Genomic DNA, 26,935 nt, shown 5'->3' on the forward strand with positions numbered 1-26,935 from the left:
AAAAGTGTTGGTTACGGGATATCATGGCTATCTAATAAATCCCAATCCATCTGTAGAGATCGAGGGTGAAGAGCCAAAGCCTGATGGCTTTCGTTCTATTGCTGACTTGCTGCCTGAATTAAAGGCTGAAAACAGCAGTTAATATAAATAATGAATAAATAGGCAGACAGTAATATTCACTGGCTAAAGTAAATTGCATGTCACATGATCCTTTCGTTCCCTTTTCTCTTCTCTTTTCTTTCATGAGAGTCAATACCCTACCCACACCTATCAACTATCAAAGACTACACATAAACACAATGAATCCACAGCTCAAACCAGTGGAAAAGAAACGGATTCCACCAACAGCTGTTGATGTCCAAAACCTCCTGGCTGCGATTCGCAAGGTCGAGCAACGCCACAAAGTGCGCATTCCCCATGACAATCGACAGACAGAAGCACCGGACAATTCGCCCACGAGAAATCCCCTTCGCTTAAGAGAAGTCCTTGATGCCCTGGCAGCCTTTTGCGTCTCCAAGCCCAAGGAAACTATTGCAATTTCCGTGGAGTGGAAGCAGCTACCTGAGATGAGGATTGTCTTGTTCATTGCGAATAATGATGAAGTCGAGGATGAAACCCAACGGCATCTTGGGGATATGTGGCGTCTTATGCAAGCGATGGCATCTGTCTATCGACAAAACCTACTTGATTCTGAGAAGGATAGTGAACTGGAGGATCTGAGCCACCGGTTTTCAGAGCTCTGTTTAAACTTCTCCTTTGACAAGTGGAAGCATCGTCTTAATTCGAAGCTTTCTGCATTGCTTTCAATTAGCATCGTGGATTTGCCAGACACTGATCCATTTCTTGCTGCCCGTCAACACATCCTAGGTCTGGCTCTACTGTATACCCGCGAGAATGCAAAAATTGGAAAACCAGAGGACAGAGTGAAATGGCGACAGTTCACCGTCTACCTCAGAGAAACTCAAGACGCTATCGAGGCATTTTTACAAACAGAGCCCTTCCATGGCCCAAACAGTGGACGATTTGTCGAGTTTCCAGCTCTTGAAAAATACCTCCGCAAGGTCACGACGCCGCTTAACCAGCTTAATGCGCTGAAAGCTGCGACGAGATCCCCCCAGTGCAGGAAGCTGTTCATGTGCCCATTTGATATCAAAGCACTTTCCTCCACAGCAAAAGTTGCCACCGTTCCCAACACCGCCAAGGACTGGGAAGGAGTTTTCGAAATGGCGGCGAGTGTCCATCGAGAGGAATACTTGATGGACATGGATGTGGTTACAGAAGAATGCCAGCACATAGCAAGGGAAGCGGTTAGACGGCATGTCTCAGTACACGCTGAGGTTAAACTTGCGGTTCACGCAATACAAACTAAAAACGAGTCCTACACTTATATCGGCGTTTCTAAACTGTCTTGCCGCGGCTGCCAGGTATTCCTATCAGCACTCAACGCTGTCCACAATAAACGTTTCTTCACAAAAGGATCTCATGGCAAATGCTACTATCCGTGGCAGTTTCCCCAGAACTTTTACTGCAGCGAAATGGTAGCAGCCAAAGCATACCGGTCCTTGGCGGAATCCTGGGTCTCTACATATCATGGATATCGTCTAAAACCGGTGGATTCATCAGCAAAGTCTTATAAACCAACCCCAGAAACTGGACTGCGAAAACCCGGCGAGAACTTTATTTCCCTCAATGACTTGGTCAATGCTATGTCAGACGAGGAATGAACGTTCTTACTTTTTCCGATACATGGTTTCTTCCGGGTTAGTGAAATTATGCTTCAGAAATGCCTGTTTTAGCTAGTCATTTGTTTCATTTATTAAAAATCTCTGAAAAGTGTTGCTTTCAACCATTCTGATATTTGTTGCATTATTCAAGTTTATTCAGAATCCACCGATGTGCTCATCCATACATCATCCCGACATCACCACAACTGCCTGCACACTTAAACAACTATACATCCACTAAAATAAATCAATATCTCAAACTCATAAAATGCCACCATAATAGATAATCAAAGAAAAATGACCACCCTAATCCAAGACTCCATAGCCGGCCACCTCGTCCGCCTCCTCACCCACGGCCGCGTCTTCCAATACGCCGAAGAAAAAGACCCCTCGTTATGGCAGCGCTACATTAACCTGGAAAAGTCCAGTCGCATGGCGTATCACGGTCGGGTGGACTCAATTGATAGCCCTGAAGACGATGACGATGCAGTTAGTAATGGGGCTTCTGTGTCGAGGATTCCGTCGACGGCGTGGACGCATAAGGGGCATAAATACCAGGGGTTGACGGGGGTGAGGATTAATCCTGAAAAGGGGAAGGATGTGAATGTTATTGATTGGTGGAATGAGAAAGACATCGAGGTGAGTATTATCTCTATATAGACAAATATGTGCTAAGATGATGAGAACCCCCAAAACTGGCCGATGTGGAAAAAAGCCTTTGTGACGCTGGAAATCTGCCTCCTCACCTTCAGCGTGTATATTGGCAGTGCCATATTCACGCCCGGCATCCCCTCTGTCACGCAGGAATTCCACATCAGCAGCGTTGCAGCCACACTCGGTCTGACGCTGTTCGTGGCTGGATACGGCCTGGGTCCGCTGATCTGGTCGCCCATGAGTGAGATTCCCCAGATTGGGCGTAATCCGGTGTATATCGCTACGCTGGCTGTGTTTGTGGCGCTGCAGGTGCCGACTGCGCTGGCTGGCAATCTGGGGACGTTGTTGGCGTTTCGATTTTTGACGGGTTTCTTTGGGTCGCCTGCTTTGGCTACTGTATGTATCTATATGATACTCCATATGACGATATGGGTTGCTGATGGGATAGGGCGGTGCTACGATCGCAGACATGTATGCACCCTCGAAACGGGCATACGGGATAGGCATCTGGGGCATCAGCGCCATCTGCGGACCAGTATTAGGTCCATTAGTCGGTGGTTTCGCAGCACAAGCAGAGTCCTGGCGATGGACCATCTGGGAATTAATGTGGCTGGCCGGTTTCTCTCTGCTGCTGCTCATCTTCCTCCTCCCAGAGACATCATCGTCCAACATCCTCTACCGCCGTGCGCGTCGTCTCCGCAACCTCACCGGGCGCCATCACCTCAAAAGCGAGCCTGAAATCGAAAGCGAAGATCTCATGGGCAGGGAGATCGTCATGATCACTCTCGTCCGTCCGTTCACCCTCAACTTTCTCGAACCAATGGTCTTCCTGCTCAACCTGTACATCGCCCTTATCTACGGCCTGCTCTATGTCTGGTTTGAGTCATTCTCCATCGTCTTCACAGGCATCTACGGCTTCAACCTCGGCCAACTGGGCCTCGCATTCATCGGTATCCTCACCGGCGCCATCATCACCATCCCCCCGTATTACTGGTGGATGAACAAATACCTCGAACCAAAATTCGACTCAAACGGCAACGTATCTCCCGAAGCCCGTCTCCCACCCGCGTGTATCGGCGGCTGCTTCATCCCAATCTGTCTCTTCTGGTTCGGCTGGAGTGCGCGCCCAGACGTCCATTGGATAATGCCAATCGTCGGATCGGGATTCTTCTCCATCGGCGCGTTCCTCCTCTTTAACCCCGTGCTGAATTACCTGCCTGATGCGTACCCGGCCTATGCGGCTTCTGTGCTTGCGGGGAATGATCTGTTTCGGTCGTCGTTTGGTGCAGGCTTTCCGCTGTTTGCGTCAGCGATGTATAACAATCTCGGTGTTGGGTGGGCGAGTTCGACGCTGGCGTTTTTGTCGATTGTGTTTATTCCTATTCCGGTGGTTTTGATGAGGGTGAGTTTATCTTATATTGGCTTTGACTTGCTGACAGATGTAGTATGGAGAGACTTTGAGAAAGAACTACAGTCGATACGCACGAAAGGATATATAAGACTATTCAACGTCAAATATAATAACAGGAGCAGATCGAAGACCCTTCCCAACCAACCTCCCAACAACACCCTCCACATACCCAGCATCTTCTTTACACCTATCCCCCATCGCAAGAAATCGCTCATACACAACCCTCAACGGAAAGAACGTCGACGCAGGCCCAAACAACTTCATCTCGTCTTGCAGTAAATACTCCATACTCTGGCAGATATGTCTTCCCAGTTCCACAGTATCAGCCTGTACATGGTCGAATTGAAATCGTGATGAAAGGGATGCGTCCTCGAGGATAATACACGGGAAGAATAGTCCCAGTCTTTCCATTTCCGTTAGACAGATGATTTTAAATGTCCATAGATGCGTATGGACGTTTGCCATGGTCACGTTGGGATACCAAATATCTGCACCACGAGACCAGTGGGTTTTACTTTCTGCCTGGAGGTGTAGGGATGTTTCGAGCGCCTCTAGATTTCTCATCGCGTCGATGAAAGAGAAGAATGTCTCTCTTACTTCATCTGGGGTTTGTTGACAAGGCGTATCCAAAAGAGTATCAATCCGCTGCAGTAGTGCTGGAATACCAACGCTCCTACTTAGCAGATTCTGCATTGGGGAAGGAGTAAAGACAGAAAAAGGGACGTTGATCCAGTCTTCCTGTGCTAGGAAGATGGGCATTCGATGGCGGAATGCCTCGGTGATCTAGTCTGTTAGTTTATATGAATATAGCTTAGAGGTATACATACTAGAAGAGGCCGAAAGCCAACAAACAGCTTATGCAACACGCCTGATTTACACGACTCCGCACCGTGTGCTTGCAGCACGAGACCGACGCCTTTAATATGTGCTGTCAGCGCTGACGCTGATTCAGGGAGCATCACCTATACAATACCATTAGCTTCGTTCATATATAATATATAACAGGGGGATCTACCTCCACCAAAGTCAAACACATAATAGCCGCTATCACATCTACATCATGGCCAGTCGTGAAACTCTTCCTGAGAGTTTGGATGGCTACTTGATAACTCTGCAAACAGTCGAGTGCATTTTTCGAAATAATCGATGTAGATAATGCCTGTATAGCCGTGAATAAGACGGAATTGGGGGTATGTCGACAATGAAGAACCGGAAGAGCTTCGACCCACGACCCGCATATTCGAGACTGCGTATGATCTGATGTATTTGCGGTGATTTCGCTCCCGGGAATGTAGCTGTTTATAACTAGTTGGATGATGTCGTTGCTTGGTTGGAGTCTTAACTCCTGGGTTTTAGGCAGAGACTGAGGTTGAGCCTTCTGCGGGATAAATGTCCAGCTGGTCGTATATCCATCGCACTCACGGCCTGTTAGTACGCATTGGCTGCATCCTGGCCGTTTTCCATCACACTGGCCTAGCTGTTAGTGTGGCACGGGATGGACGGGAAGAGAACATACCCCTAATTTGCGTTTCCTACATGTCTGGCAGACTGACTTTTGTTTTGTCTTCATCGCGTATTCATCTTGCGAGATGAAATGGAAGGGGAGTGACGTGAACTGGATGAAGTGAGAATATGCGGGGACAGCAGCAGCCAATAAGAGGATAGACTTGCTTGGCGGGTTATATTTCCTGATTAGGTTAGTTTTCCTATTTGGATAGCCATGACAACCTCTCTACTATATAATAAATCAACATATCTACTATCCATTGTTTACTATCCATGTTTACTATCATATCTGGAAATGGCCTCCCTATACTATACATCCACCCTCATCTGCCTCGCCACAACCCCCAAACACATCAGCATCGGCATCCACCACGTCCACAAAGCAATCGACCAAATCCCCGCCATCCCCGAGTCAGCCAGGGGAAAGGCTCTGGCGCCGACGACGTGGGATTTTAGTGTTGGTGTGCTGGGAATTCTCAGTATGTACACACACTTCACTTGAAACACAATGTCTATATCCGCGGTAACTGACAGAGTAGGTCTTCTGAATTATAAATGGGCCACGAAGGGCGGACCGAGAACCTGGGAGGAAAGTGCGGTGATTTATACGTGGATGTGTACTGGCGCTGTGATCGGATGGCGCTATTTTAGGATGAAAATGTATCCTGGATTGGGGTTTTTGTGGTTGGCGCCGGCGTTGTCGGTGCTTGGGATGTGGGTGGGTTAGATCATGTAATTCCATACTATGTAGTATCTACTATGTACGGAATTGAGTGTTTTGGCATTATTGATGATTGGATAAGGTTTAGCGTATGCATGATCGGATGTCATCCGTCTTGGCGATTTATGCAACCTGATCGGGTTAGTGCAGTGGATCTTGTCTCCACTAGCTTATTCCGGTTGCATATTTCGCCAAGACGTGATGAATTCGATTTCTAATGATTAGTACGAAGTTCTCTTAATTTCTAAGCTGATTGGCATACATAAGTAGACAAACCATTATAGTCAGTCAGTCCAAATCATCAATCAAATCATCAAATCAGTATGATGAACCTCACCATCACCCACATCGGCACCGCAACCGCCATCCTCGACATCAACGGCACAAAGCTCCTAACAGACCCCTTCTTCTCTCCGTCTGGCACAGAATGGGATCTCGGAATCGCCGTGCTCAAGAACACAGACACCCCCGCCATGAGTCTCGAAACTCTCCCGCCTATCGACGCAGTCCTCCTCAGCCACGAAGATCACCCCGATAACCTCGATGAACTGGGTCGGCGGCTGCTTGATGGTCGACACGTTCTGACTACCAAGGATGGGGAGAAGAAGTTAGCTCCCCGACCAGGCGTGCGTGGTATTTCGCCGTGGGAGACTATTACTCTGGCTGTTGATGGGAAGGAGCTTAGAATCACCGGTACGCCGTGTCAGCATCTACCCGGAGGTGAATGTACAGGCTTCATCATCGAGGCAGACGAATTCGGCTTTTCGGGTGATGGCCGTCCGAATGTGATTTACGTCTCTGGCGATACGGTGTATATACCCGAGTTGGCAAAGATTCCAGAAAAGTGGAATGTGGTCGTGGCGATTCTGAACTTTGGAAGTGCGCATGCCCCGCTTCCTGATGGGCCGTTGCAGATTACGATGGATGGAAAGCAGGGGGCGCGGCTGTTTAGAGAGCTGGATGCGGATGTGCTTGTGCCGATGCATTTTGAGTCGTGGGGTCATTTTACGCAGTTTGGAGGCGAGTTGAAGATGGTTTTAGAAGGGGAGGGATTGGGTGGGAAGGTGTGTTGGTTGACGCCGGGTGAGGAGACGAAAGTGGTGTAGATATAGTATATATACAGTCTGTGTATACGGCCTGTATAACCTCAATGCGGGGTCAGCCAGCTTACCCTACACCAGTTCATCATCATAACTGCTGCTCACGGGATACTGTAGTGAGGAATTCTTGATGTTGGATGATATTTCTGGCCCCTTGCATACATCCCTTCCATCCCCTCTGTGAACTGTAGTTATCCAGAATTACAACTACAATCCGAAGAATGTTCAAACCAACTAGTTCTACAGCATAACTATGACGCTGTATAGCACAAGCACAATAACCTATCCAGCATGATCAAGACTCCAGAAATGCCCTCTCCTCATCCAATAATTCCGCTGGATCAATCATCCTCAACTTCTCCTGTATCGCCTTCTTCCTAGCTAGTAGTCTCTCTTCCTTGCCTACATCAAATAGATCCGCATTATCTTTCGGTGCAGAACATTCCGTGATTTCGTACTCCCCTCGGACGAGTGCGTCTCGAATAGCCCGTTCGTGTTTTCGAAATGGTAAAGTCCCTGCTTTCATTTCTGACAGCACGTCGTTGTGGAATTGGCGATGTTCGTATCGCATCTTTTCGGCGAAAGAGCGTTCCTTGACGGCGGGGACGTACTGGTATAGATAGCCGTACTGGCATGCCAGGTGGATGAGCAGACCGCTGTCTTCGGCGGGACAGTCGAGCCAGCTTTCAATTAGAGAGTCTAAAAGGGCAGCCAGTGGTGGATATGGTACTGTTTTGGCCGAGTCTTCTAATGGTACTTTCTCCAAGACCGTGTCTGTAGATAGATGGAACTTCCAGTCAGCGGCAGGGAGAAGAACAGTTCGCGTATGTCGATCAGGAGATATCACTGGTCGCTGAGGAAGATCCACGATTGCATTGCCTATCCGATGGGGTCGTTCTGTATCGACGATCCATCCAGATTTGACAAGACAGTCGGCGGCTACATCGATGTCGATGTCAGGGACGAGAATGAATAAATCAAAAACGACTGTTGGTACACCGTGGTAATGAAGTGCATCTTCGAACCAGACGACGTAGGGGATATTATTATCTGAAAAGACTTGACATGGTAGATGTCTCTGTTGTTTGGGGGCAGTGCTGGTGCTGGTGTAGTAGTTCATATTGTTGTTTATCATATGTTGAGGATGAAGTCTGGTTTAAGTTGCCCCGCTGGACCCACTCTACTAGCTTATGCTTATTAGGCAGATCTATTCTTATCCGTCTGCCTAGTCGATATAAGAGAATATAAATATAGCCTCGCTTCTATAATTGCGATAATCATGATAATATAATAATATAATAATAATGAAAATGCACACAGCACCCACCCTCCTCCCGCCGCCCAAGCCCTCTCTACCGCCCTCTCCCACCACCCCAAATACGCCCTCATCGGCGGCGCCGCCTGTTCCCTCGAGCAACACAAGACATCGACATTGTCGTCCTCCGCGGAACAACAGCCACAGCACGGGCAATGCTACGCTCTTCACCAGATTTCTGCGTCGACCCGCGCACAAACCACACCACCTACACTGGAGGTACACCGGTTGATATTGAGATCCTCACGCCCCCGTTTATGTTTCAGGAGGCGTTTGATGAGGCTACGGGTGTAGTGAGCGTTGAAGGGGTGAGCGTGTTGAAGCCTGCGTTGCTGCTTAATGCGAAATGCGGGTCTGTAGGGTGTAGATCTTCAGAGGGGAAGAGGAGGTCGGATGCGTTGGATGTGTTGTTTCTGTTGAGGTTTTGTGTGGCGCATCCTGAGTATTTACCGAAGATAGGAGAGGTGCCGAATGCGACGGGGGAGTTGGTGGGTGCGCTGGTGGAGGTGTATGGGGGTGAGGAGGAGTGGGTTGCAGCGGGATATGATTTGAAGAAGGGCTGTTTTATACGTGAGTAGACTTTAGTGGATTGGTGATTAGATGCATGATAGTATACTTTCCCGAATCTGGAGAATGGTGCGGAGACCATAGTAGCAACTAACAGAAAGATTTTGTCGCATGGAAAGGTGGCCATCGAGTACTGTTTTCTTTATTTTTGGGGGGGAGGGTATGCGAGTTGAGGTTGGCCATTGTTGAGCATCCATTGAAGTGGATCATTTCCTTATATCAGAGGTAAATTCATAAACTGAATCCCCCATGAGAGTATATAAAGGGGATGATGATGACAAAGAGCAGAATTATTCTCGACAGCTATGGACGACCGAACATGATATCCAATTTCTAATACTCCATGTCTTCATATCACTCAACCTTGATCAGCCCCGGCCAGATGTCTGTCAAACTCATCCATATTCTCAAACCTCTTCTTCTTCAGCCACGCGTCAAGTAAAATCTCTCTAACTTCATCTTGAAGGTATAATTCTGCAAGCAAATGAGGGCCCATTCCATGTGTATCAGTGATGGTTGGGTCAGCGCCATGGTCTAGCAGCCATTGAACAACTTCCCGGTATCCTATAGAACCAGCAACATGAAGGGCTGTCGCTCCAAAGTGGGATGGCAATATATGGCGTCCGAATTTGTTTATATCTGCTCCACGCTGGAGGAGATGCTCCTTCATGTCAATCACACCCCCATCTTCTCTGTAGACTGCTGCATGGAATGCCAGACTATTCTCAAGTATGGCACCGTGTTCGAGCAGAATATCGACAATGGCGTGAGTGGAGAACATAATAGCTGTTTCCAGAACTGCACCAGAGTCGTGTATGCCCAGCTTACTGGATTTCGCCGTGTCCGGATCAGGGCCAAAATTGGGATCTGCGCCTTGGTCGAGGAACCAGCGAAGAAGGGCTTCGTCATTGTGTTGCACCACGAAACTACTAACAGCGTGAGAAGTCGCCTTTTGATGTTTGATATGAAAGAACTTACATGAGGGGGACATTACGCAGCAGATCTGTTTCATGGATATCTAACCCATGGTCGAATAAGAGTTTGAATGCTGCTGGGGATCTCGCTTCTTCCACCACATATCGGTCAATGATTACATTATTGTTCAAAAGATATTGCATGATTTCAATCTGATTGTTTGTAGCAGCATCTCGCAATCCTAAAGAAAACGAGCCACTTTGACAGTGCGGGAGCAATTGTTGGACCCGTGGAAGGTCGCCTTGTCGACAGCTTTCCCTGAGTGATTTCAGCTCTGGGTCGTCGAGGTTAGAGTAATTAGCAAGTCTTTGAAAGGGCATGACGAAGTGGGTATGGCGTTTAGCAGCGGGTTGATAGGAACAAGAACTAAGGCGCCCAGGTAGTAGGGGTTAATATGTGTCAAATGCTTGATTCGGAGAGGAAGAAAATCTCGCGTAAATGACGCAGTGTGGAGCCGATCGTCGCATGACCATGGTGGGGGCAGGTCGAGATAGACCAGAGAGAGTCCAGAAATTGCCGCTCAAACGGGGAGGAGGAAATGTGATGGTGATGGAGGAAGGCTGTGATGGCGAGTCAAGACTGTTGTTGGTTTCAGGTATTGTCGTGTTGGTGACGATCGGAGGGGTGACTGCGGCAATTAAACAAGCATTATGCGGTGCATGTAGGTTAACCTTAACAGATGTAATGGAGAATTACTGTATAATATATGACATGTATTAGTTTTTGAGTGGGAAAAGATAAGAAAACCACAGCTGTAATTGACACAAGTACATGTATAGAGATAGAACCGCAACATTTATTTCCAAATATAGGAGTAAACTAATCCAAACCTCAAGCTCAAATAAGTGTAATGTACTTTGCCAGAGGGTAATCTACAAACTCCAGTACCTTTGGCACTCGGGAGCCATGCACCATAAAGACACCAATCCGTTTAAAAGCACTTTTGCCTACCTGTTCCAGTATTAATCCCTCAAGAGATGGGAATACTGCTCCATCATATCTTGATCCTTCCACTCTGGCTGAATATCTAACAAACAGAATGGGTGCTGTCATGGTGGCTTCCTTCACAGGCAGGTCAAAGTAGGCGTTGATCCAATCCTCCTGTCGAGGGTACAAATGAAACATGCCATTGGGCTGTAATATGCTTACCATTTCCATTGTTTTACCTGAATCCATATCAGCTTGAGCAAACCGTGCCTCTGATACAATCCCAAAGAGCAGTAATTCTCCGCCCGTGACTTGGCCGGTTTTGTTATTGTCTATTGTCTCGACAGCAGCGTGCCACTTTTCTGCGAGTTCACAGTAGAAGTATCCAGCGTCACGCTCAGTTTCACGCACCGAGACAGCATTGTCGACAGAGGCCCAGGACCATGAAGGTGCACGATATTCCTCGGGTGGGAGGTTCACTTCTCCAATTGACCTCCAAAGGAGAGCATCCGGGACTTGGCTTTCCCAGAACCCTGCGAGGTATCGGTCATGCGGCATCTTACGCTGGGAAAAGTCTGTGGCAATGCCAGAAAGTGCGATTATTTTGTCCGTGCCGTATGTAATGCCGTAGGTGGTATACCTTTCCAGCAACCTGTTCCATTCAATGATCCCCGTCGGTACTCCACGGAACGTCTGTTCTTCAGCATCAATGCTTCGATGAATAAAGTAGTCTTTCACGCATTTCTTGCAGATATCGCCATGAGGGTCCGGGATACCTTCGGGGTATGTCTCGCATGCTAGGTATTTGTGACATTCAAAGTACACCTGATCGTCTGTGAAATGAACCATCCGCGGAGAGAGCAAACGCTCTTGGAGGACCCATGCTCGTTTCAGGAGTGGTGACTCTATCAGTTTCGACATTAGAGCCTCGTGAGGCTGGGCGATGACGAATTCCTTGCCGATAATGTCACTCCACTCTGGTCTGACGATTTCTGCGCATACGTTGATCGGATTTCGAGCGGCGAAGCATCCGAAACTTCCATCCGGTGCAGAGGTAGCAGCGAGGTTACAGAAGGAATTCTTGTAGACTTGCGACATGGTGGCGGCTTCATGTCTCCAGTCATTGGCCGAATCTTGTACTATGCAAAGAGAATCAATCCAAAAATAGCGGACTCCCAGCCATTTCGTGATTTGCATAGCATCCTTGAAAGTCTTGGATAGCTCAGATACTGGAATGGAGTCGCAAAGTGACGCTTCGTTCCTGTCCGGATTCCCATTCTCTAGCTTGAACATCGGAATTTTGGCCCAACAGTGACTGAGGGTCATATACGGCGCGGATTGGTGGTTGACGTCAGGGCCGATAGCTTCAGAGCCATTGAAATGTTGGTTGCAAATTATCAGACGAGCAGTAAGCTGGGTCGTAGATTCCCCTAGATCGACTAGACGGGTTGGCTTCCATGTTGAATCCGCTCCTGGCCGACAAGTCTCATGGTGGTCGATACACTCATGGATCCAGGCCTGAACCCGGCTGAGCACGTCTTTGTCGCTCGTACTGCCCGAACCAACGTGGCTGGGCGGAAAGACTAATATATATTCAGTGTCGAAAATAGGCGCCAATCCTTGATGACTTACATTCCACTGGGGCAACTTCGATCATAGCGTCGGCAGGCTCAGGGTAATTGAATTCATTTCTCTTCGGATATCCAACCGTGAAACACAATGTGAAATACTTGGAAGCTGGGTTTTCAGTGAGCTGGCCACCCCATCTTGTGCAATAGATGAGTGGACTTTGGTCCTCGGAAACACCCCTCAATTTGGCCTGTATACTGGGAGTAGCATTGAGGACATTGCAGATCAGACATCCCTGGGCCACGGAAATAGCCAAGCTATGAGTCGACGGCTGATGGCCTTGAGGTATGCTCTCGGAACTACCATCATACTCGGGCTCCCAGTTTCTTCGAAATAAATCCGCACAGGTGTCGCAAAGCATAGTTGTGAGTCTGTAATTTCATTTAATAATGTAATGCATACTGAACATAATATTCAGTCCAAGTTGCAAAGCTAATGCAGACCATAGCTATTTCTATATTGTCTGCATTCTGCAGATATGATTAAATAAGGACTGTACTTCAGACTATGCACTTGTGATCAATACAGATATGTACTGTTTCTCATCTGGAGATATTTTTTTTAAACATAGTGCCTCTCACTTCACCAATTCATGTAGTTGAAATCATGACGTAGCTCTGGAAAAGATGTACTAATATTTGCATCTCACTTTTAATACGAGCTGTGTATCAACATTAGAGTTTTGCATACACACTAGTCCTGAAACAGCTGAATCTACTGGAACTGGATGGAAGATTTGCGAGATAACTTTTTCCCTTTCGCTATACAATAATATTTGCATCATACAAGGACTAATGCTTTACACCAACGAAAGTACCGAGACTATTCACCAGGTCACCTGGCGGTTGGGTACATTATCAGGAGCATTGTTTGCAGCAGTAAATCCATGTTCTCCCCCATATTGATGCTCTTCATTTTCTTTAAACTCTCGCATCAATCTGTCCTTTTCATTCACAGCATCCCAATCGAGATTGTTTCTGTTACTGTAAGCCAGCTTCTTCCACTCCTCCCATGCTGCGGTTTTCGGTGATGCTCCGCTGATGGAAATCCAACTTGTTTCCTTGGTGGACTGTATCGCGTACCACAAAGTCCGCGTGTAACTTGGGTTAATCCCATCGATCCCCTGTACATGCGCTAATCGTAAAATCGGTGGTGTCGCCTCGCTGACGTGGTAGGCCGAGGTATCCCAGATCCAGGTCTGGGGCAATAGTGCAACAAACCAGTAGGCGCCGTTGAGAAGAAGATAGGCTGTTCCAATCGCTGCTTGCATGGTCCAACTGCAGTTCCCAAGCAGCACAACGCCAATCATCAAAGCCACCGTCCCTGCAGCCATGACGAGTTTGAAAGCCTTTTCCCCGACAATATATCTCGCTTCTTCGGTGCCAATGTAGAGCTCTCTTGCGATCTCGTCTGAACAATGCACAACAACAAATGCACCGTTTCGTGTACGTAGAACAATATCGCCATTTGGGACCACAGCATCCGTGGGTCGGATTGAAAGCTGCGGCTGATACCACATGGCCAGGCCAACAAGCAGTGAAGCAAGTGACAGTATAGCAAGAGAGATAATTGCAACTCCATCGTGGATCAGACACGCCCAAATAATTAAACCAACTGTCAAGGCACAAGACATAGCTGTCAGGATATTTAGTAGTGAGAAAGCATGCATACGCAAAATCGGTGAACGTCTTTCGTGGGAAAAGAATGGCGATGCACTGTCAAACCGCCTGGTGATGTTAAATTCATGGAACTCAAAGGGCTGCAACCCATCCACTTGATGGATTAGTTCTGCATAGAAATTCAACTCGTCAACTCGAGTTCCGGAGTGCACCCCAACCACGATGGCAGGGACTGGGGGTAGGCGTGTTGGTCTGCAAGGTTTCAGCATCGCCTGAGGTGCAGGAATCAGGTGAGGGAGAAGGCAGAGCCATGAAGACGCCAGGGCCGGCACGTGAAGTGTCATCGATGACTCCCCAATCACTGCCAGAAGGCCGACAGCATCAAAATGCCAGCCTGATGAGGGAGTTCTTCCTGATGGAAACTGAACATTCCTTGCCATGTTGGAAGTAGCATTAGTTATGGGACTTTAATGTCAGGGGTTAATCAACTCAAGATAAACCCGCTATATGTTATAGTTTGCTATAGTTCTTTTGCTACACTACCGGTCGCACTCAGTGTATTGGTGAAATTGTAACGGTGGCAGACATAGTGATAAGACCCAGAGTAAGGTTGGTAGCACGGATTTAGAAGGAAAAAGCAAAAATTTCATCATTCTCAATTAGAATTTAATCATATACCAATCGATTAGATGTCAAGTGGTCATGCGCAAACTGCACCCCGGCTACCTAACTGCAGAAAGGAGCCATATGTTCGCAGCGTGACTCAAGCCCAATCAAGGCTCCCGTGGTCAGGTTTGATGCACTTTAGCTGTGCAGTCCATCTGTTCTTGGAGGCTGGAATGCGATGGCTTTCCTCAATACTTCACACCCACTAGGCTGATCGAGAACTTGTCAACACTGGTCCATCCCAGAATATGGTTCACACTGTAGGAAAGCTGTCTAGTCGGTTGGTGGATGGCCTACCACGTATCTTTTTGGCAGCCCTGTGTTTGTGGTACTTCACGCAACATTTATCCTACTTACAAACCATATATTGACACTTACTCTGGTTCATGGGACATGTTCTTGAATGTCTGTGTGGTGTTCTGGACAATGATCTACAGCCTACCTTAAGAGTTGCCGTCAAAGTTAACTTTAAAAGAGCCGGATTTAAGAGGCAAACCAAAAGGTTACTCCCTGGTAGAGAAAAAAAATATGAGGTATTCAGTGTATGCATTCCCAGCAAAAATAATTTTCTATCATCGCGATGTTTCAACATTAGTAATCCAGAGAACTATAAGACATAAGGCAGTACTGTTATTGAGCTTTATTAACAGCCACAGTTTTAACCGGCCAGAAAACAATACTATGACTTGTACACTTCCCCACCTTGTTCTGATAAGGTTCTGGGCGCCTCATAGACTTATAATAACCGGTGATCGTCTCACATGTGGCTGTGGTCTAGATTAGTTTAAGACTGAATTTAATGAGAACCCAAACGTTAACTTCTGAATACATCTTAATTATTAACTTTAATGAGATGCGCTATATAACTATATATACCACATATAACTAGATCATAATTTCAACTAGATTTGATAATGGTTGTATTATGGGGCTAAAATCTCACATTGTTTGCACAGATCACACTCTTTCTCGTTCATATGTATGGAAATTGTTTCAAAAGAGGTGGCGAAGGCGAACGAGGCTGTGCGATGATTTCAAGGAATAGGAATGAAACTAATTCATAGATTTATGACGAAACACAAAGCTGAAAAAGCTTCACCAGCTGGCGCCGTTGAAGTCAATATTTGATGGGTTTGCTCTGACTGGGGTACCAGAATTTCGAGACATATCAGGCTGAGGCGGCTACCATGTCCTTCGGCCTAACAGAAATAAAAGGGAATGGGAATCAAACAAATCACTCTATCGACCCTGTACGGCCTCAATAGCCAAAATGGATGATTTCAGCTTCCCCCTCCTAGAAAGCAACGTATTCAGAGATCTGATGGAGATAGCTCCTAATGCTGCGCTTGGTATATGGTACATGGCCCGGAATCTGCTGCAACCACTCTTGCCGTCCACGTCTCCGTACGCTTCACAGAGCACGGCACTATCCTGGCTCTACCTCATCTCAGCTGCCGCTATTCGCGATACATTGGCTATAGAGCTATTCTTGGGAATACAAGATTCATTATCCTTCCACCCTTTGTCACGGAGCCCGATTTCTCCTCGCTATGGGTCGTTAGACTCAGCACTTTGCTTGATTGTCAAAAATGCGTCCAATCTTTCTCAATCTGGGCTATAAGAGATGGGCCTCCCGACGAATTTCCTGGGCAAGAAGTCGCAGAGATCGTTACAAGAGGGGTACTTCTTGTTGGGTACATGTTGCAGTCATCAATGCTGCATGCTATACTCGCTGCACTTTGCTCGAACTGGATACCGATGACAAAATTATCGACAGTGGCATTTTTCCTGGGTACGACTATGCTCTTTATGCGGCACCAAGTAGATCTTAAGACAGCCGGGCGAGATATAAGCACGACCATATTTTCGAGGTCATAATCCACTTCCTTTTTAAGTATACCATATGGTTGCTTCTAGTAGGCCTCAAAGTGCTTGCTATTGCCAATGAAATTTCCTCTCTACTTGGACGTGTATACTGGAGGTTTTCTCCCGGGTTTTCCCTGAACCTGAAAAGTCTCATTACGCATACAAGCCCCTATTAAGCGCGGAAAACATCCGACTATTAAAATCAGTTCCGTTGGAATTATAATCTCTTATAGTAGATTTTGGCCTAGATCAGTCTATGGTAAACTTCTTTTAACCAATTAGACATTTCCATGCCAATGAGACAAATTTGGGTAAAACTAGATTTGCCAAGAAAATAGTAGCCCCAGGTTCAACATCACGAGGCTGGTTTTTGGTTTTGTTTTCTAATTAGCTAGGAATATATATCTCAAGGCTCCTATTCTAAACCGCTGATGTAGTTCACACAGCCTGTATTTCTTATTCATGGGAAGTTTAGTCACGGTTCTGGATATATGGTAATATATATGCCATGCCCAGTGAGCCGCTGGCAACCTGGTAGTGAGGACTTGGCACATGAAAGTCATGTAATATAATCACCTGATAAAGTTTTAGCAAACTTGTATATTAGAAACCGTATAATGGATTGCTTGAAGGGCAACCAAGCTTATTTAAGCAATTAAAAAGAGTTCGTGATCCCTTAATTTAAACTTAAAACCTACCTATTAGGTTTTATCAGCACCTTTTAACAGGAACCTGATGGTGTCCTCGTGATCTAATTAGTCTTACATAGGGATAAGAAGGGCTACTAATAATTCTTGTAAAGGAGGGTAAGGGCTATATCACTTAACTTTAACTAGTCAATAAGAAAGAGAGAATGATAAAGAGGAAGCTTACTATAATAGCAGCATATTATGGTAATTATCATCACTTAATCCTTTGATTTTTTTTTCTTTAAGTTCTTTGTTGCGCTAGCCTAGATATAGGTAGTTAACAGCTCCGGCCTATTACATCTCCCTAGAAATATATTATAGTGTCAGCCTTACCTTAAATCAGGAATAAAAAAGTAGCGTGTTACACGAGTCAAGTCGAATCCAACTTTTGGACTCAACTCGACCAAATTACTTGACTCAACTAGTATGACGCACTATCAAAAAGTGATTTTAAGATGGAGTAGTTGGTCTATGAGTATTTCTAGCCACTGTAGATTAAATTCCAGAGTTTACTGAACTATGAATGTAAATTTATCATTGTATACTACTAAAAAATTAAATCTTATATTATACAATAACATAGCATCAGCGCATCAGCGCATCAGGCCTACCTTGGAACTAGTAATCAAAAAGTGATGTTAAGATGAGGTAGTTAGTCTGAGTGTCCCAGCCACTGTGGATTGAATATTCAGACCAATATGAAAAGATCCACCAAATATCAACCTTCACACTACTTGAACATATTAAACAATTAGTTTATGCCGTTTGCAGTACTAAATAGACTGGTTCTAGAATCACATATGATATATCCATAGTCCAAGAGGGGAAACAAGGAGCAAAAGTAAATGTGGTACGATGCAAATCAATCACTGCTCAGGAAAGTGTACTTTCTATAGGAGTCTGGCCCCAGCAAGTTCATCTTACATATAAATTAACCCATTCATCTACTTGTAGAAAAAAGAATATCTGAAGGCTCTAAATATCTGAAGGAATATTATAATCTTTTAATTTCAAATTTCTTTGATACCAGATTCTCACTATTTGCAAGAATACGTGTATCAAAATGAAGCCAGCCTTATTCACTCTTACTGCTATTCTGCCTTTCATAATCCAGGCTGCCCCAGCTGAGGAGCCAGGCTTGGAATTGAATAACAAGGAGACAGAATTCGATAAGAGGGAAGTGAGTGGATGCAAACTTCGCACTGATAAGAATTTCTGGGACTCTCCCTATCCCTGCGAACCCAGGGCTGGATCATTTTCAAGACTTTCACCAATTAATGTTGTTTGTAAAGGGCAAATTGGTGACACGTAAGTTGACCCATGATCATACTTGCATTGGATTATGCAATCTTTCTAGATGGCAATTTACTTTAGAGAGAGAAATTCTTATCAGCCATGGCAATAGGAATTGGTATAAGACCAAAAAGGGTTACTGGTTGCGAAACAGTGGAAGGACAGCCCCCCCTCTTTGTTTTAAAAGTAAGTGTCTTACCCAAGTCTCTGCTACAATAATGATTATCAAAAATTCTGATCTAATATATTACATAATAGATGGACGGCCTTTAGATCGTTTTCCTTTACCACGGTGTGTTATCTAACTTTTACACTATTTCTGCAAAATGATCTTGCTCATGTTTTTCTAAATGATTTAATAAATGCAATAAGTATGGCTTTATGCATGGTTTTATAGCAGTTTCTCTTCCCCTTGGTATGGGTTTTCCCCTAGGGACTACTAGGTTTTCCTATACTGTGATGCAAATGCAAAGGGTATTTACTACATTCTTTTTCAAATTGACTCTAGCTGTAATAGATCATGTATTCTGGGCAGCACGACTACCAACTAGGCCAAAAGACCACTATTTTACCAGAAAATGCAACGATGGGCTCTTCTATCTGAATTGTTCACGGGCTGGAGGGCCCTATACTATTAAGTAAGGTTCAATTGAATGGCATCAGTAGTGATGAGAGGCTCGAGCTGAGCGGCGATTGCCACGTGCACGGTCTGATGGATGGGGAAGGATTGAAAATGGGTGACCCAAAGACATTTATTTTGCAATAAAAGGCTCATGGACATCATATCCGATGTGGGCAGGCAGTGCTTTGGAATGGATGTAAGGCTCAGCTGTATGCGTGCCGGAGCTACAATCACGGACCGAACCAATGTGAGGCCTTATCATGCTGCTTGATCTGTGAGATAGGATTTCTACCAGGATTAGTATTTAATGCAACTGAATCCAATCTATTGAGATGAAACAATAATATTCTGATCTGATTAGAAATCGTGGTCATAGTGATGATGTTGATTTGTCGGGTAGCACACCATCACCAGGAAGTGTGTCACCATACACCCCGCTGAGGGGTAAACAATAGATATAAACTGTCTGTCACCGTCAGATTCATATTGAGAATCCAGATTGAATTTATCAATATCAAGATGACTCAAGTTACAGCCCAACCCGGCCAGGCTGAGGCGAGTTCTTCCACTTCGCTGAAGAAATACATCCACGTCCCAGAGACAAAGCACGAGCGTATGTCTTGACTGTATTTACTCCGAATTATGCTAATTTGTAGTCAACTGGGCTGATCTGGTCACCCTTGATTTATCCCAATTCGACCTCCCAGGTGGAAAGGAGAAACTCGCAGCTCAACTCAAGGATGCTGTTCACCGAATTGGTACCTCCCCTATATACACATTCATCTACAATATCTAACAAACAGGCTTCTTCTACATAACCAACTTTGGCCTCACACAAGACGAAATCGACCGCCAATTCGCCATCGGAAAAGAACTGCTCGAGCTGCCCGAAGACGAAAAGCTCAAACACCGCGCCGATCTCGAAGCAGGAAGCTACAATGGCTATCGACCACTAGGCTCGATAGAGATTCTCCCCGGCCGGCGCGATAATATCGAAATGTACAACGTGTTCAAGTTTGTGCCGCAGTATGAACGGACGCATCCGGATGTGATACATCGCCATCGGGATGAAATTGAGCGGTTTCATCGGTTTATCCACGAGGGGATTGTGTATAGATTGCTGAGACTTATTGCGATTATACTCGAGTTACCGGAGGATTTTCTCATTCCGGGACATAGTTATGAGGGGAATAGTGACTGTCACCTGCGGTATATGATCTACCGCGCGCGGAGTGCGGAAGAGAATGCCAAATTCGAGAATCTGTACTCGAGGGGACATACGGATTTTGGCAGTCTCACGCTTCTTTTCCGGCAGCCTGTTGCTGCATTACAGGTGAAGACGCCAGAGGGGGAGTGGAAGTACGTCAAGCCTCATCCGGGGAGTATCACGGTGAACATCGCGGACGCGCTGCAGTTCTGGACGAATGGGTACTTGAAAAGTAGTGTACACCGTGTGATAGCTCCCCCGAAGGACCAGGCGCATATTGATCGACTGGGGGTGTTGTATTTTGTGCGTCCTGGGGATGAGCTGGACTTGAAGACGGTGGAGAGCCCGTTGTTGGAGAGAGAGGGCTTTGCTGGGGAGGAGGAGGAGAAGAGTATCAAGGCGGGAGATTGGGTGAGGGCCAGAGTGAGGAAGAATTGGGAGAAGCCGCCTGCGGATAGAAAGGAGAATTTGGTGGTTGGGGGGGTTCAGACGAGGATATTTCATGAGTAGTCTATCTATGATGTTATTGAAGCCAAGATGTCGTGATAGTAGGGTCTGAGCGGGGTTTCGGTATAAGTATGTACAGTTCCCAGTACAATATATCATACAAGTAAGAAGAAAATGACAGACCGCAAAGGCTTCACAGCCAGCAATGGCTCAATTGAATCAAATGCCAGAAACCTCAAACAAATCCATCGGCAGATCGACACTCGCATTCTCCTCTGGTACTCCTTTGTCTATCTCATCATGCGCGTCGACGTAACCAACATCTCCAACGCAGCCATCATCAACATCGAAGAGGGGAATGGCATTAAAAAGGAATTGGGGAATCTGACTAGTAGTCAGTGGGCCTGGGCATTGAGTATTTTCTAGTATGTCTACTTTTATATTGTGAGGTTATACTGACAGTAAAGTTATCCGTATTTATTCTTTGAACCGGCATCGACGGTGCTGTTGAAGAGATGGTCGCCTTCGGTGTGGATGTCGAGGATTATGATTACTTGGGTATCTTCTTTATATCCATCTGTATCTGTATAAATATACTAATGAATAGGGCATTATATCAATGTGTCAAGGCGCAACGACCAACTACGCCGGTATACTGGCAACACGCTTCTTCCTCGGTCTGGCCGAAGCAGGCTTTTATCCTGGTGTTTTGTACGTATCTTGAATATATTATGTGTTCTATATAAATACTAACAATGATAGATTCCATCTCAGCTTCTGGTATAATCCAGACGAATTGCCCCTTCGACTGGCGTTTTTCTATGCGTCGGGTGTGTTTTCGGGGACGATTAGTGGGTTACTTGGTATGTTCCTCATTATATTATATGGACTGTGCTAAGATGATCATAGCGTATGCTGTTTCATTCATGAACCAGGCTGGCGGATTGTCTGGTTGGAGATGGGTGTTTATTCTAGAAGGTATACCGGCTGTTCTATGCGGTGTATACACTTACTTTTATCTTCCAAACTGTATCCCCCCTCTCCCTTATTTATATATCTAAAATACTAATAACTACAGACCCAGAAACATCCCCCCTTCTATCTGAACCAGAGAAAACCCTCCTCCTGGAGAACCTCCCTGACACTGCCCCAAATATGTCCGCCAAAACCTTCAACTGGAAAGAGGTAAAGACACTCCTGTCTGATCCGACCTTTCTTTCGTTCAGTTTACTCTGGATAACACATGGGATTGGCGGGTGGGGAATCTCGTTTGTGCTTCCCACGGTGATTTATGAGTTGGGCATGACGGATACGGCTGTTTCGCAGTTGATGTCGATGGTTTGTCTTTCCTATGGTTAACTATTGAGTATATGTTGATGATGATAGCCACCATCGAGTCTGGCGTTCATCGTACTTATCATTCTGGGATATTTTATCCGAAAGGGGTGGTGGGATTGTTGGGTTGTTGCTGTTGGATGTATATCCACCTACTCCCTGTCGATATGAACAGTGCTAATAGTGGCAGTGGAACTTATCTCGATAATCAGCTATATCATACTAATAACAGTCGACACGCCAGTGGTGAAATACATCTTCGTCATGATTGCCAATGCGGCGGCGAGTTGTGTGTATCCGGTTCTTTGGCCTGGTATATCCCTTTCTACCTTGGTATTATATATGATACTGACTGTGGTAGAACGAATTCGAGCAGCCAAGGGAACGACGTCTGCTGCTATTGCGATTGGAACTACGAATGTATGTTCGTCTTTATCTGTTGTGTATGGTGGTGCTGACTATCTAGGCCTGTGCACAATTAATGGGTATCGTTGGGCCACAGGTCTATCAGTCCAAGTTTGGGCCTTCGTATAGAGTGAGTTATGGAACTTCGATTGGGCTGTTGGCTGGTGCTATTTTGTTTATAGGTGCTAGTTGGGGTTTGTTGAAAAGGCAGACTAGGATATAGATGATGTATAATGGATATAGGTTCTTTCTGGCTAGAAGTAGCTAAAGTGCATTATTCTCCATCCTGATTGCCGATCCGGCTGAAGCTTAGCTCTAGCGATAGTCGAGCCATTATCTTCTCTTAGTTTCACTTTGGATTTCTTCACTTAACGTGCAGGGCGAGTTGGTTGTCATTTGGAAGGGCTGAGTAAATTTTCGAGGATTCATTATTTGGGCCAGTATAGAAACAACATAACTAGCAACCAAATTCGTCATAGGTTCTCTACCAAAAGGACGGGAGAGTGTCTTCGAGGCCTTTATATAGTGTGTTTAATGGTAATAAAACAGCCGCAGCAGCTCTACATAGCCACGTCACAGAGGATTTGATGTGTTGGAGAATTATTGGATATAGACCAACCCATCCAAACGCCAGCAGCTGAGGCTGTGGGATCGATGTGCATAGGTTTGCCTGGACGGACGATTCGCCTACAAGGCTGACGCTGATTGGATCACTGCTACCGGGATTATGCAGTAAATATAGCATCCTACCAATGAGCACCTATCATGATCATGGATCCGAGTCCCCTGTCCCTTACTTGCATGGGCATGACTCGTGTTTTGGCTGTGATGGCATCGAATGCGGCCGATTTGATTCTATCTTGTTCTTATATTGTATGTATATGGAGCGCTTAGTGTGAGGAGATCGGCACGGTGTACGTGGCCAGGTTTGCAATCAGCCGTCGAAAAAAACGAGGATGGAAGGGGTCGGTGCATCAGGCTGGAATTTAGCGCCGTTACGGGGTTGAACTTCCATTTATAGGTTTGATCAAGCCTAACGACAGATTGCATTACTCATCAAGTCTACTGACTGTCACGTGCAGTCCCTTGATTGTGGAAGCGCTTAAACAGATAACAGATTTGCTGTAAAACCTAGTATATCGAACATGAATCCCCTAGCCACGAATTCTCCAGTAGCAAGCGCCTCATCTGCTTTATTCAGTAGGAGTGCCATTGATAGGAGAGTAATGCAGATACCCTCCTTGATCAATAATAGCCATCCATCAACAGGATCTACATCTTCCAGTCATTGTTTTCTTTACGGTAGATGTTTGATTGGTCAAAATGCGTAAAGGGAATGACTCCAGCCTCAGCTATCCTTGTCGTGGTCCCTGAAATTGATTGGGCAGATCTAAGGCTCCAGTGCCTTTGTTAAAAAGCCTAGTGCCAGCCTCACTTCTCTACCCCTCCTCCGAACAACTCTGGCATTTATTTCCTGAACTTGGTTTCAGCAACGCCTTTGGTATATTCTGCGTGAATAGAGACCCTGTTATCGCGACCTGAGAGCCCGCCCGATACGTAATCTCATTATGCCAGCTAAAATCCGTCTTTCTCACTCTGAGTACACCGTTGGATGGATCTGCGCTCTACCGCTGGAGATGGCAGCTGCGACGGTCATGCTCGACGAGGTCCATGAAAACCTACTAACACAACTGACTGATCACAACTCGTATACTCTCGGACGTATTGGGAAACATAACGTGGTAGTTACATGCCTACCGGCGGGTGAACCTGGCATTGCTCCTGCCGCTATCGTTGCCACGCAATTATCGTCTAGTTTCCAATCAATCCGCTTTTGTCTCATGGTCGGCATTGGAGGGGGGGTACCGAATACAGACCTGGATATTCGCCTTGGTGATGTTGTGGTCAGTCAACCAACAGGCACGCACGGGGGAGTGATTCAATATGATTATGGCAAAGCACTGAATGGCGGCAGTTTTGAGCGAAGAGGCATGGTTAACTGCCCGCCTCTGATGCTCCGTACAGCACTCTCCAAACTGCAAGCGAGCCATCTTATAGAAGATAGTCAAGTTATGGGTTTTCTAGCTGAGATGAAACGCAAAATACCCGAGCACAACACCACCAAATTCGCTCGTCCGACTCGACCAGACCATTTATATCTCACTGACTACAATCACGTCAATATAAATGCCAAGACTTGTGCTGGCTGTGATATAAGGAAAACTGTCTTACGACCTCCTCGGGACCACGATCGGCCAGTTATCCACTATGGACTGATAGCATCCGCAAATCAAGTAATGAAAGATGGTAGGCGACGAGATCAACTGGCTCAAGAATTTGGGGTATACTGTGTCGAGATGGAAGCAGCAGGACTCAAAGACTACCCGTGTTTGGTCATTCGTGGTATCAGTGACTATGCCGACTCGCATAAGAATGATGAATGGCAAGGATACGCAGCGACAGTGGCCGCTGCATACGCTAAAGAACTTCTCTATGTGGTTGAAACTAGTCACGCCAACACCTTCCCAGCACAAGTCAAGGAGACAATGAGCTCCGATCCCATGGTTGTTACGGCTACACCAAAGACCCCTGATTTGAGTGGTTTAAGCTTGGATCGAACCAAATTTCAAGACGACATCCAAGAGAATACAGTTCCTGATAAGGACAAACACATTTTATCCGCGATTGACTTAACAAATGACGACTCTACTATTCGGGCCACCCCAAGACAATCATCGCAGGAGGAGACAAGACACCCCGAGCGAACCCAGAACAATAAAATCAAAAACGATGGGTACACTCTGAAAGGTCATTCTGGTTTGGTAACGAGTGTGGCTTTCTCCCCAGATGGAAAAACCATAGGGTCTGGATCTTTAGACCACACAGTTAGGCTCTGGAACACTGCCACAAATGCAACATCGCTCATATTGAGTAACCACTCTGACCGTGTGGATACTGTGTTATTCTCACCGGATGGGAAGAGATTGGCGTCTGTTTCTCGGGATAGAACGGTCTGGCTCTGGGACTCTCTCACAGGCGCAAAGATCTTCATGCGGAATGGGCATGATGACCGCGTGAATACTATGGGATTCTCAACAGATGGAACGCTGCTGGCATCAGGAACTCTGGGGAAGGAGGTCAAGCTCTGGGATACTGCCACAGGCAGCACGCGCAAGATATTAAACCACCCAGCCAGTCGCTTGACTGCCGTGGCATTCTCCTCAGATAGAATGGTGGCATCTGAGATCTGTAATGGTACTCCCAGGCTCTGGAACAGTACCACAGGCGAATTCCAAACAATGGGAACCTTGAATGGCCAGGTGAACCATATGGTATTCTCAGCAGATGGATCAACACTTGCATGTGAAGTTCAGGGGAAAATAATTCTCTGGGACACTACCACATGTGCAGTGCGCGCGACATTGAAAGGCCACTCTAAGAAAATAAATACCATGAGTTTTTCACCGGATGGGAAAATGGTGGCAACTGCATCTAGTGACCGGACAGTTAAGCTTTGGGACACTGCCACAGGTGTAACGACTTACATATTGAGAGGCCATTCTGACCGTGTGAATGCTGTAGTATTCTCTCCGGATGGAACACTGGTGGCGTCTGGGTCTGATGATAAGACAGTTATGCTTTGGAAAGTCTCCACAGGCATGAAGGTGTGCAAACTAACAGGCTACTGGGGGAAAAATAGTCTGGTATTCTCACCAGATGGGGAACTGTTAGCATATCCATATGGGCAGTGTATTAAGATCTGGAACATTACTACATAGAAAGTGAGAGGCAGTACATGTGATTTATTTACACCTACCCTTCCTAAGGGATATGCAGGCTTCTATGGCTATATATATCAATCCTAGTCCTTCAGTCACTATTTACGGTAATTCATTGGCCCTCAAGAACTAAGGCCATTATCAACTGCAGAAGCGACAGATCATCAGGGTTTAGAGATCCTTGAGACGGTGACGGCCGTGTTGAAAGTGCCGAGCCCCAGCATGGCCACGACAATAGGGAAATAATAGCTATAGTATTTAGAGAAAGACGCCTAGATTAGAGGGCTGTATATATAACCAGTAATGTATAGTAAGATAGATAGGGCAGCTACTTTAATATTAATACCAAAGAGTTTAGCCACCTAGCTCATGGACGGGCTGAAGATGGCTAAGGTTAGACTTATATAGGTAAAGGTAAGGATTATACTAATATAAAATCTAGAGAGTTAGGATACTATCTATTTAGTAAGATAGGGTA

At 45.9% G+C, this 26,935-nt stretch overlaps 16 protein-coding genes across 16 annotated transcripts; 11 read left to right on the forward strand and 5 right to left on the reverse strand.

Moving 5' to 3' along the window:
• The first annotated feature begins 254 nt into the window (after positions 1 to 254).
• Positions 255 to 1,961, forward strand: ASPWEDRAFT_287921 (nucleic acid/nucleotide deaminase domain-containing protein). Its single transcript, XM_040833178.1, has one exon. The coding sequence runs from the start codon at positions 300 to 302 to the stop codon at positions 1,722 to 1,724; it is 1,425 nt and encodes a 474-aa protein (XP_040695491.1). The 5' UTR covers positions 255 to 299; the 3' UTR covers positions 1,725 to 1,961.
• Positions 1,962 to 2,021: 60 nt separating this feature from the next.
• ASPWEDRAFT_167815 (MFS transporter) lies at positions 2,022 to 3,877 on the forward strand (the record flags this gene model as incomplete). Its single annotated transcript, XM_040830202.1, has 4 exons — positions 2,022 to 2,363; positions 2,409 to 2,774; positions 2,827 to 3,780; positions 3,824 to 3,877. 4 exons carry the CDS (start codon positions 2,022 to 2,024, stop codon positions 3,875 to 3,877), a joined length of 1,716 nt encoding a protein of 571 aa, XP_040695492.1.
• ASPWEDRAFT_287930 (uncharacterized protein) lies at positions 3,828 to 5,533 on the reverse strand. Its single transcript, XM_040833179.1, has 4 exons — positions 5,306 to 5,533; positions 4,805 to 5,257; positions 4,617 to 4,751; positions 3,828 to 4,572 (listed from the first exon to the last, which is right to left on the reverse strand). Exons 1-4 carry the CDS (start codon positions 5,357 to 5,359, stop codon positions 3,880 to 3,882), a joined length of 1,335 nt encoding a protein of 444 aa, XP_040695493.1. The 5' UTR covers positions 5,360 to 5,533; the 3' UTR covers positions 3,828 to 3,879.
• Positions 5,534 to 5,563: 30 nt separating this feature from the next.
• On the forward strand, positions 5,564 to 6,107 carry ASPWEDRAFT_35433 (uncharacterized protein). The gene is made up of 2 exons (XM_040834227.1): positions 5,564 to 5,774; positions 5,835 to 6,107. Exons 1-2 carry the CDS (start codon positions 5,591 to 5,593, stop codon positions 6,020 to 6,022), a joined length of 372 nt encoding a protein of 123 aa, XP_040695494.1. The 5' UTR covers positions 5,564 to 5,590; the 3' UTR covers positions 6,023 to 6,107.
• ASPWEDRAFT_23875 (MBL fold metallo-hydrolase) lies at positions 6,055 to 7,354 on the forward strand (the record flags this gene model as incomplete). The annotated part of the gene is made up of 3 exons (XM_040832539.1): positions 6,055 to 6,105; positions 6,301 to 7,080; positions 7,316 to 7,354. 3 exons carry the CDS (start codon positions 6,055 to 6,057, stop codon positions 7,352 to 7,354), a joined length of 870 nt encoding a protein of 289 aa, XP_040695495.1.
• A 57-nt stretch (positions 7,355 to 7,411) lies between these two features.
• Positions 7,412 to 8,236, reverse strand: ASPWEDRAFT_99066 (uncharacterized protein; the record flags this gene model as incomplete). The annotated part of the gene is made up of 1 exon (XM_040839636.1): positions 7,412 to 8,236. The coding sequence occupies one exon, from the start codon at positions 8,234 to 8,236 to the stop codon at positions 7,412 to 7,414; it is 825 nt and encodes a 274-aa protein (XP_040695496.1).
• A 290-nt stretch (positions 8,237 to 8,526) lies between these two features.
• On the forward strand, positions 8,527 to 9,009 carry ASPWEDRAFT_99967 (uncharacterized protein; the record flags this gene model as incomplete). Its single annotated transcript, XM_040839703.1, has 1 exon — positions 8,527 to 9,009. A coding segment is annotated over one exon (483 nt), but the record flags the coding sequence as incomplete, so codon positions are not given.
• A 347-nt stretch (positions 9,010 to 9,356) lies between these two features.
• On the reverse strand, positions 9,357 to 10,293 carry ASPWEDRAFT_167820 (ankyrin repeat domain-containing protein; the record flags this gene model as incomplete). The annotated part of the gene is made up of 2 exons (XM_040830203.1): positions 9,357 to 9,927; positions 9,977 to 10,293. 2 exons carry the CDS (start codon positions 10,291 to 10,293, stop codon positions 9,357 to 9,359), a joined length of 888 nt encoding a protein of 295 aa, XP_040695498.1.
• Positions 10,294 to 10,751, forward strand: ASPWEDRAFT_287965 (uncharacterized protein). Its single transcript, XM_040833180.1, has one exon. The coding sequence runs from the start codon at positions 10,412 to 10,414 to the stop codon at positions 10,691 to 10,693; it is 282 nt and encodes a 93-aa protein (XP_040695499.1). The 5' UTR covers positions 10,294 to 10,411; the 3' UTR covers positions 10,694 to 10,751.
• Positions 10,752 to 10,759: 8 nt separating this feature from the next.
• ASPWEDRAFT_179513 (HET domain-containing protein) lies at positions 10,760 to 13,035 on the reverse strand. Its single transcript, XM_040831798.1, has 2 exons — positions 12,533 to 13,035; positions 10,760 to 12,483 (listed from the first exon to the last, which is right to left on the reverse strand). The coding sequence occupies exons 1-2, from the start codon at positions 12,888 to 12,890 to the stop codon at positions 10,811 to 10,813; spliced, it is 2,031 nt and encodes a 676-aa protein (XP_040695500.1). The 5' UTR covers positions 12,891 to 13,035; the 3' UTR covers positions 10,760 to 10,810.
• Positions 13,036 to 13,355: 320 nt separating this feature from the next.
• Positions 13,356 to 14,588, reverse strand: ASPWEDRAFT_23879 (uncharacterized protein; the record flags this gene model as incomplete). Its single annotated transcript, XM_040832540.1, has 2 exons — positions 13,356 to 14,164; positions 14,201 to 14,588. 2 exons carry the CDS (start codon positions 14,586 to 14,588, stop codon positions 13,356 to 13,358), a joined length of 1,197 nt encoding a protein of 398 aa, XP_040695501.1.
• Positions 14,589 to 15,991: 1,403 nt separating this feature from the next.
• On the forward strand, positions 15,992 to 16,757 carry ASPWEDRAFT_287979 (uncharacterized protein). Its single transcript, XM_040833181.1, has one exon. It carries the CDS (start codon positions 16,168 to 16,170, stop codon positions 16,690 to 16,692), a length of 525 nt encoding a protein of 174 aa, XP_040695502.1. The 5' UTR covers positions 15,992 to 16,167; the 3' UTR covers positions 16,693 to 16,757.
• Positions 16,758 to 18,357: 1,600 nt separating this feature from the next.
• ASPWEDRAFT_35438 (uncharacterized protein) lies at positions 18,358 to 19,136 on the forward strand. Its single transcript, XM_040834229.1, has 3 exons — positions 18,358 to 18,677; positions 18,775 to 18,848; positions 18,921 to 19,136. The coding sequence occupies exons 1-3, from the start codon at positions 18,433 to 18,435 to the stop codon at positions 18,965 to 18,967; spliced, it is 366 nt and encodes a 121-aa protein (XP_040695503.1). The 5' UTR covers positions 18,358 to 18,432; the 3' UTR covers positions 18,968 to 19,136.
• Positions 19,137 to 19,803: 667 nt separating this feature from the next.
• On the forward strand, positions 19,804 to 21,055 carry ASPWEDRAFT_56824 (uncharacterized protein; the record flags this gene model as incomplete). The annotated part of the gene is made up of 3 exons (XM_040838311.1): positions 19,804 to 19,897; positions 19,941 to 20,042; positions 20,088 to 21,055. The coding sequence occupies 3 exons, from the start codon at positions 19,804 to 19,806 to the stop codon at positions 20,999 to 21,001; spliced, it is 1,110 nt and encodes a 369-aa protein (XP_040695504.1). The 3' UTR covers positions 21,002 to 21,055.
• Positions 21,056 to 21,112: 57 nt separating this feature from the next.
• On the forward strand, positions 21,113 to 23,194 carry ASPWEDRAFT_56825 (uncharacterized protein; the record flags this gene model as incomplete). Its single annotated transcript, XM_040838312.1, has 11 exons — positions 21,113 to 21,363; positions 21,406 to 21,496; positions 21,546 to 21,649; positions 21,701 to 21,801; positions 21,848 to 21,967; positions 22,017 to 22,276; positions 22,325 to 22,415; positions 22,464 to 22,586; positions 22,635 to 22,693; positions 22,740 to 22,872; positions 22,922 to 23,194. The coding sequence occupies 11 exons, from the start codon at positions 21,113 to 21,115 to the stop codon at positions 22,966 to 22,968; spliced, it is 1,380 nt and encodes a 459-aa protein (XP_040695505.1). The 3' UTR covers positions 22,969 to 23,194.
• A 1,265-nt stretch (positions 23,195 to 24,459) lies between these two features.
• ASPWEDRAFT_35440 (uncharacterized protein) lies at positions 24,460 to 26,552 on the forward strand. Its single transcript, XM_040834230.1, has one exon. It carries the CDS (start codon positions 24,520 to 24,522, stop codon positions 26,455 to 26,457), a length of 1,938 nt encoding a protein of 645 aa, XP_040695506.1. The 5' UTR covers positions 24,460 to 24,519; the 3' UTR covers positions 26,458 to 26,552.
• The last annotated feature ends 383 nt before the right edge of the window (positions 26,553 to 26,935 follow it).

The sequence above is a fragment of the Aspergillus wentii genome (genome assembly GCF_001890725.1).
Source record: "Aspergillus wentii DTO 134E9 unplaced genomic scaffold ASPWEscaffold_1, whole genome shotgun sequence".
In the NCBI taxonomy this organism is placed as follows: Eukaryota; Fungi; Ascomycota; class Eurotiomycetes; order Eurotiales; family Aspergillaceae; genus Aspergillus; species Aspergillus wentii.